At 38.0% G+C, this 8,682-nt stretch overlaps 1 protein-coding gene across 1 annotated transcript; it reads left to right on the top strand.

Annotated features, from left to right (window-relative positions):
* Nucleotides 1-821: 821 nt before the first annotated feature.
* Pabpc4l (poly(A) binding protein cytoplasmic 4 like) lies at nucleotides 822-2,109 on the top strand. Its single transcript, XM_057757132.1, has one exon. It carries the CDS (start codon nucleotides 955-957, stop codon nucleotides 2,065-2,067), a length of 1,113 nt encoding a protein of 370 aa, XP_057613115.1. The 5' UTR covers nucleotides 822-954; the 3' UTR covers nucleotides 2,068-2,109.
* Nucleotides 2,110-8,682: the final 6,573 nt, after the last annotated feature.

An 8,682-nucleotide genomic window follows, 5' to 3' on the forward strand; every position in this document is an offset into this window, starting at 1 on the left:
AGAAAGTTATTGGACGAAGTGCGCGTGTAGGATGTCATCAAGGCCATCGCGGGGTGTCTTCAGGAGTTGCAGGGATCCTGATAATTGTTTGGAAAGGCTGGCTTTGACCAAACAGACCAGGAGGAGCAGCCGGGTGATGGGTTGCCCGGCCACACCCCCAGCCGCTTTCTCCACCCATGACACCGCCTCCTGCCCTGAGCCCTACGAGTTTGTGTGGGAAGTGAGCGAGAGAGGCGGGGGAGGAACACGGCCCCCCAAAAATGTGAAAAACCAAACAGTGCTAGCCAGCTAGTTCCGGGTTCCCGCCGCCTGAAGTCCTCAAACTGGTGAGCCTCGGTCTTCAGCCAGGTTCCTCCCAGGAACCGCGAGCCACCGGGGTGCGGGGTGGGTGGCCAGGGGCAGGGCCCGGGCGCGCTGCGCGGATAGCCGTGTCGTGGGCGGGCTGGGTTCGGTCACTCTGCACGGGACGGAGCCTCCAGCGCTGGGCCTGGACTGCACGCCCCCGCGGCCTTGCTAGCTCCCAGCTTGGCTAGAAGTCTAACTCAAAGGAACAAGGCCTGTCTGTGCTCGGAAAACAGCTACCAGCTGCTGGGGTGGATGCAGATGGAGGGCCTGTCCTGGCCAGCCACATGTAAGTTGTTCCTGAGTTGAAAGGGAAGGAAAGTCCGCGCCTGAGAGTTGAAGGCAGATTGCCAACTACCAGGAAAGTTTGTTTGTTTTTTTGTTATTGATAAGAGTGTTGCTTGACTTGGGGGAAATAAAACTGGCCCTGCAGCTGGACCTCTAAGTGGTCATTGGAGGCCACAAAGAATGAACAGGCCTTAAGCTGTGATTGGGCTGCCGTACTTGAAGTATCATTCTTGGTAGCTGTGGGGACCAGGCTTGTAGTGTTGAAGTAAAAATCAAAAACAAAACAAAAAAACCCTGCCAACAAAACAAAACAATAGCAGAAGCATGAGTGTGGAAGCCAAGTACCGTGCGGCATCCCTGTATGTGGGTGATCTCCACGAAGATGTCACTGAGGATGTGTTGTTCAGGAAGTTCAACACAGTGGGACCCGTGTTGTCCATCCGCATCTGCAGGGACCTGGTGTCCCGTCGTTCCCTAGGCTATGCCTATGTCAATTTTCTCCAGCTGGATGATGCCCAGAAAGCCCTGGACACCATGAACTTTGATTTGATCCAAGGCAAATCCATACGTCTCATGTGGTCTCAACGGGATGCATACCTGAGGAAATCAGGAATCGGGAATGTGTTTATTAAGAATCTGGACAAATCCATTGATAACAAAACCTTATATGAACACTTCTCCCCGTTTGGAAAGATCCTGTCCTCCAAGGTAATGAGCGATGAAGAAGGCTCCAGGGGCTATGGCTTCGTGCACTACCAGGACCAAAGCGCAGCAGACAAAGCCATTGAGGAGATGAATGGGAAGCAGCTGAGGGACTGCTCAGTGTTTGTGGCCAGATTCAAAAGCCGTAAGGATCGCGAGGCTGAACTCAGAAGCAAAACCAGCGAATTCACTAATGTGTACATCAAAAACTTTGGCGATGACATGGACGATGAGCAGCTTAAGGACGTGTTCAGCAAATACGGCCAAACTTTGAGCGTTAAGGTGATGAAAGATGCCGACGGAAAGTCCAAAGGCTTCGGGTTTGTGAGTTTCTATAGTCACGAAGCTGCCAAAAATGCAGTTGAAGAAATGAATGGACAGGATATAAACGGGCAGACAATTTTTGTAGGCAGAGCTCAGAGGAAAGTAGAACGCCAGGCTGAGTTAAAGGAAAAGTTTGAAGAGATGAAAAAGGAAAGAATCCGTGCACGCCAAGCGGCGAAGCTCTACATTAAGAACCTGGATGACACCATCGATGATGAAACACTGCGCAAGGAATTTTCTTCCTTTGGGTCCATTTGCAGAGTTAAGGTGATGCAGGAAGCAGGGCAGAGCAAAGGGTTTGGCTTGATTTGCTTTTTCTCTCCTGAGGCAGCTGCTAAAGCAATGGCTGAGATGAATGGCCGTGTCCTGGGCTCCAAACCCCTCAACATTGCCCTGGGTCAGAAGCACTGAACTACAACAAAAAGTCCTACCTCTCCAATTTGAGTAGCAGCTAGGAGAACAGTACTGCTCTCCACTTGTAGGGTGCTATAATGGTAAGCTTCAAAACTAAACTAGGTGGCTGCTTAATCCATTGCACTTGTGCAAGGAATTGTATACAAACATTTCTTGGGTGTGCATGAAAACGCAAATGCGTGTTAGAGACTTGGTTTGTTTTAAAGGTTGCATCCTCAAATTTAAAAAATATATTTTCCTTATTTTCTAATATTCACAACCATTTAATTGGTTACATTTTATTATGTTTTGAACAAAATACTTGTATTTATTGCATATGTTATTCCTTTCTTTTGATAATGTTGCAAGCTTTAATTTCTCCTATGAAAAAGTGCCCCAAACAAATTTAATGATAGTTTATTTTTTACCAAGAGGGATTTTAACGTTTTTCATGGAAGCGCTTTTCTTTTTTCTTTTTTTTTTTAACAAGTCAAAAATTTAGAAATTGCTAGTCAGAAATCAGTGAAATACTTAAATTGCACTTTTGACTTAATGTTTTTAATACCAAGCAATAATGTTAATGTACACACGTATGTACATGCAAACACATATATTGGTATGTTTCGTTTTTAGATAGTCTACATTAAGGTGGTGGTAGAGAAAATTTTTATTTTGGGTTACATTTTCTGTGTCTTTACTGAAATCTGAGTGTTTTCTTTTCCCATCTGATTGTTTTTATATAGTAAAGCTTTACTTTTCATATTTCCTCATTTTATATTTCCCCATATATATACATATTTGTGTATATATATATATATATATATATATATATCACCTATATCTATGCAGCTGATGGACACTTCACCACTTCTTAAATCCCGTCACACCCATGCAATTCATTGTGATGTATTTTTAGGTTTTCATTAGATGCTTATGTTATGGAAGTCATATCTATGCAATTCAGAAACAAACCCCAAAGAAAAGTCAATCTTTAAAAAAAACATTCTTCGTATCCTATTAATCTATCCCAGGGTTCGGAAAATAAGTGCCTTATTTTATAAAATTCCACCTCCTTTGATTAGACTGCATGGTCTGTGTTAGCTGGTGGATCTTCTTTTGGCCCTGACTGGTATTCTAGCAAAGTGAAGTTATGTCCTTTTGTCTGGTTTTTACATGTGTTTTATTTTGATGCTCGTCCCACGTGACTTTTCTCTTCTGTCCATCAATATTACTAGCTAATTCTCAGATATTTTAAAAAAGGTATTTTCATATTGGCTTTTCATATGTACTACCTCAAGACCCTTTGAAATGAAAGGTAATAGTTTTTTTATTTGGAATTTACCAATAACCTTTAAAATATTAGCCACTCATACCAAAGGTGTACAATGCTTTGTTGGTACTGTTGCCTTTTGCTTTTCATTTTTGTCTTAATTTTTTTGTTCTTTTTTCCATTTTGGATTGTTTAGTCACTTCTTATTACCATTTATTACAACCTTTTACTTCATATATTAATAGTATATACTCTTTGTTGACAATACTCTGTGAATGTGAAAAATCTCATTTTATTTTTATAAATCATATATATTATATTGTTTGCACATTTTTTAATATCAATGAGAGAAAAATTAAGAATAAAAGTAACAAAGCTTTTGCAGAAATATTCTGCTAAAACACACTGCATATTGTTCCTTACATTTTATGTGTATACTAACAGGGGATTTAGAAAAGGTAACATCAACAGTTTTGTTTGCAATAACTTTTTGATTTGATGTCATGGAATGATAAAAATTCAACATGCTCAATAAATTATTTACATATTATTTTAATGGTTTTAAATTTTTCCAGTGAGATTCCATTGATTACCGAATTCATTTTTGGTTTGTTTGTTTATATTTTTTTTTTTAAGACAGGGTTCTGTGAAACAATCCTACCTGTCCTGGAACTAGCTCTTGTAGACCAGACTGGCCTCAAACTCTCAGAGCTCCAACTCTCTCTGCCTCCCGGGATTAAAGGTATGAGCCACCACCACCCGGCTTGATTACTAAATTCTTGATTAATGTATATGGTGCTGTATTGCTTTTCATCTTGGTTTTGTCTTCTGCCAAAATATCTTGCTCATAAGCATTCTTGCCAACCACTACAGAGATTATTTCAATCCATATCTTAAAAAAACAAACAAACAAACTAATTAATGAATTAAAATCAGTTTAAATATTTTAATTCATTTCCTGAATTCTTTACAGAAATTTCATAACAGTTATATTTTCATTGTAGGTAATTTTATAGGTAATTGTATGTTTCTATATTGTCCAAGAACCTAAATATTTTGTCAGCATTTGGCAGTTTCAATATAGTATATGAGAAATACTTAATATCCTTTTATTTTACTACTTCAATTACTTCTTTTCTAATGCATAAATTCCACCTTGTGTCTTGTATTTATTATTATTAATATTTTCATGCTTTTAAATTAATATTTCAAGAACTTGAGCTATTATTTTGGGATAATTTGTATTTACATAGATTTCTTTTACATGTGTGATTTTTTAAATTTACCATTTAATGTTTTCACTGTGCTTATAGTTTTAAAAACTAGTCCAGTGTCAAATCTTAACCAACCTTTTCAACATCTGATTTAATGACTTTTTGTGACTTATTTTGAACAGCTTAGAATGTTTGTATATACACATATATATACATGTGTATGGAGTATAAACAGGGCAGCTGGTAGACACATACAATCTGTGCTGACTTCTATTCGTGTACATGTCTCATTGTATCAATAATTTCTTTATAAACAAAACTTGTTTATATTTTGCATAAAGCCTTTTAGCTATGTCTTGCTTCTAGATCTTTAAGCAGCATATGGGTGGATGAGTACTGATATAATCTAGCACTGTTTGTGGGTCTTATAGACCCACCCAGTACTGATATAATCCAGCAGTGTGTGTGGAGCTCACTCAGAAGTACTGGATTGCAGAATCATCACGTTGATGATTATTTTTAATATCAGAAGCAGAGTTGATAAGGTGCTAGGACAAGACAGGATATAAGTGTGTCAGGACATGATGGAACTTCTGGGTTATTTAATCTGTGAAAATGTTCAAATATTTGAACAATGATTGATAAAGCTAATACATATATTACTTCCTTCCTCTGTGCACAAGCAATTGATAAATACTTTACCAAGTGTGCAGATGTTTTCCTGTCTCAGATCAATAATGCAGCATCTGAATGCCTTAATAGAAATTGCACATTTCCAGTTTTTACCATAAAATTTGTCAGTGCATTCCCTTCATTATTTAAATTTTACTCATTTTTAATTTGTGTGTGTGTTTTTCTGTGATAGCATTGCATCGTCCCAGTAAGAAACAGAGCTTCATTTTTTATGATAGTTAAAAAAAATTGTACCTTAGTGCCTTGAAGAAGAAAGAGATAAAAGCTAACTCAAAAAAAGATGCCATCGGCAAGTCTCTTCTCTCTTCCTCTGTACACATTGCCAAATCTCTTGTATTGATGACTGAATTTTACAGATGATGTAACACATATGGGCCCTTCTCCCCTTTTTCAAAGTTGTTAAATAGAAATGGTTAAAATATTTAGATGCTCTCAATATTTTTCAAAACCTAAGGAGATGCTAAATAAAACCTCGCTTGTCAATGATGAATATGTTTGAAATTATTTATATTCATTTTAATTTTCCATTTCTAAGTGTATTTGTTTCATGTTTCTGAAGGTTCATAACTATGTGACATGTAATTTGTTTTTGAAGATATTCACAATTGAATTCAGGAACTCAAAAGCAGTTCTAATTTGGAGCAAGTTTTCATGAGGAATAGTTGACTGTTGCATTAGTTCAGAAAATGACATAACTACAGTTCTCCATGTATAAAATTGTCAAAACATAATAATAAAAATGTCAAAAAATACATGATACTTTATAAATCAAAGTTTGTCAGGCCTCATTTAGTGATGACTTTCTTACTGACAGAGGTCAAAAGCTGTCGTACTATTACAAGGCAAGAGGGAACACAAATGCATCCCCTGCCCCTCCCTCCCTCCATTCCCTTCAAATTCACAATCACAAAGGTGCTACTTGAGGGAGCATGTTTACTTTTTACCACCACCTACAGACATGCCTTTGGATCACCAAGGTGAGATTGTTCTTGGTGCCTTTGGAGAATAATTACAGCAAATAAGTACTTGAAGGACATCCTGCAAGCCATATCCCAACTATAGCAATTAAAAACAGGAAGGTCATACAAAATGTTAGGTGTTTAGGATTAATTTTTATCTATTTTATTTTGAAATATGGCTCATAATATGATTTCTAAGACATAATAATGATTATACATTTGTTTTTATGATTATATCTTGACTTTTACTAACGGAAAAAGCAACTCAAACTGAAAAAGATATGTTTTTATTCTAAAAATGCTCAGAGTTAAGGATCCTCAGTCTTCTGGGGTCAGGACTTTTACATCCCTTTGCGGGATTTCCCTGATTTCTTCTCTTTCCATACCTTGGCTCATCAGCAGTAAGGTGTGTGCTGGTCATGGCCAACCCTGTTGACACAAAACTCCACCATAATCGTGTGCTGATTCTACTTTCTAGAGCCTTTCCCTCTCAATTCTCAGTATTTGTACAGAGATACAAAATGATCTACCAGTGTAATGGTGGCTGTAGAGCCTCCAAGGGACCAAACTGGTCCCTCGGCAAGTGGGAATCCGTTGTGTAGTTTGGTCTATCTGAGGGGACCCTGGAAGTAGGACCAGGATCTAATCCTGTTGCATGAGCAACAGTTGTTGGAGCCCATCCCCTATGGTGGGATGCCAGGCTCAGCTTTAATGAAGGGAGAAGAGACATAGCCCTTTCTCAACTTCATGGGCCAGGCTTTATTGACTCCCATGGGAGTCTTTATCCTTTGGGAGGACTGGATGATGGGTGGGCTGGGGGTGAGGTAAGGAGGGTGGGAAGAGGGATGTGAGGAAGGACCATGGTTAGAATGCAAAATGAAATAAAAAAATGAAAAAAAAAATCATTCAAAGAACAGATGGAAACAGAGGCAGAGACTGACATCAGAGCACTGGACTGAGCTCCCAGGGTCCAGTTGAGGAGTGGAAGGAGTGAGAATATTAGTAAGGAGGTCAAGTCCATGAGAGGTTCACCCACTGAAACAGTTTGCCTGAGTTAATGGGAGCTCACCAACTCCAGCTGGACTGGGAGTGAACAAGCATGGGATCAAACTAGATCCTCCGAATGTGGTTTACAATTGGGGCAGACTGAGGGGCCACTGACAATGGCACTGGGATTTGTCTCTACTGCATGTACTGGCTTTTTGACAGTCTAATCTCTTTGGATGTATACCTTGCTCAACCTAGGTATAGTAGGGAGGGCCTTGGACTTGCACCAGCTCAGGGTGCCTTGCCCTCTCTTAGGCCTATAGGGGGTGGGGTGGGAGGCTGTGTGGAGGAAGTAGGAGGAGAGGAGGGAGTAGAAATTTGGATTGGTATTTTTTTAAAGTAGTAAAAGAAAAGAAAGAAAATGAAAGTATCAATTTCCACATTTTCTGTGCAATGTGGTTTAAACGGGAAGAAATGGAATCAAAACAAATATAGAGTGGACCAAACAGTAATCTGGGATGTTTTCCATTATTTTTATAGAGATTGGAATTTTGTTATCTTTTAAACTGACTTACATATAGTTCTTTCAGTCATTTTATTAAAGGATTTTTGATTTTTTTTTTTTACAAACAGTATGCAACACTAAAGCTAATGATTTCCTTCTACTTAATATAATCATTGTGGGAAATAAATTATGCAGATTTATACCAGTAGTAAGTATAAAGCTAAATTGGTTTTTATTTGATAGAGGAATTCATGTTGTCTTGTGGCAGCATTACTATTAGATCTAAATTGTGAACATACTGAAAATAACAATGGAAAAGTTTCGATTCATTTTACTCACCTACATTGCCAACATACATAATTATCAAGATTAGAAATAGTCAGGATTGACTAAATACAAATTCTTCTTACTAAGCTGTTGCTTTGTTGACTTTTAATTCAGAATATCTTCGGTCTAGCATATTTGCACACTTGCTAATATCTCACAATCAAACATCCAGCAGAAAGGAATTTTTACTGCACTCTGTAAATCAATCATTGTTGTGTAATTCTTAATAAATTTAAAGAGAACAGTTCCTACTGACAAACATTAAGAAAATTCTTGAAGTTTGTTTCTATACAAAATGGATTAAGCTCTCTCTATATGCACTAAGTTTAGCGTAACAAATACACTTCACTTGCAGTTGTTAAGATCTGATTTTGTTTAAAGTTTGCTAAGCATTCATAAATGCTTTTGCTCTTTCTTGGTTTTGCTACCTAGGCATAGCTTAGCTTAGGGTATTATATTAACTCTATCTACTATGAGAAGAAAAATTATCTTTAGTGTCATTCTTTGGTACAGAGAGAGAAACTTAACTCCTGAGAGATATTGGAAGCTTCAAACAGATGTGACTTCTGACTTTGTTACATGTGCTTACTGCTCTTGTCCATTAAGAAAATTCTCAATTTGGAGAGTGCAGTCATGAACTAACGATATGTGTTATCAGTTGAGTTCCAAATTCAATGT

The sequence above is a fragment of the Chionomys nivalis genome, chromosome 24, assembly GCF_950005125.1.
Source record: "Chionomys nivalis chromosome 24, mChiNiv1.1, whole genome shotgun sequence".
NCBI lineage: Eukaryota > Metazoa > Chordata > Mammalia > Rodentia > Cricetidae > Chionomys > Chionomys nivalis.

Excerpts from the sequence above, each read along its gene's own strand:
- Pabpc4l (XM_057757132.1), top strand. The coding sequence starts at position 955 with ATGAGTGTGGAAGCCAAGTACCGTGCGGCATCCCTGTATGTGGGTGAT.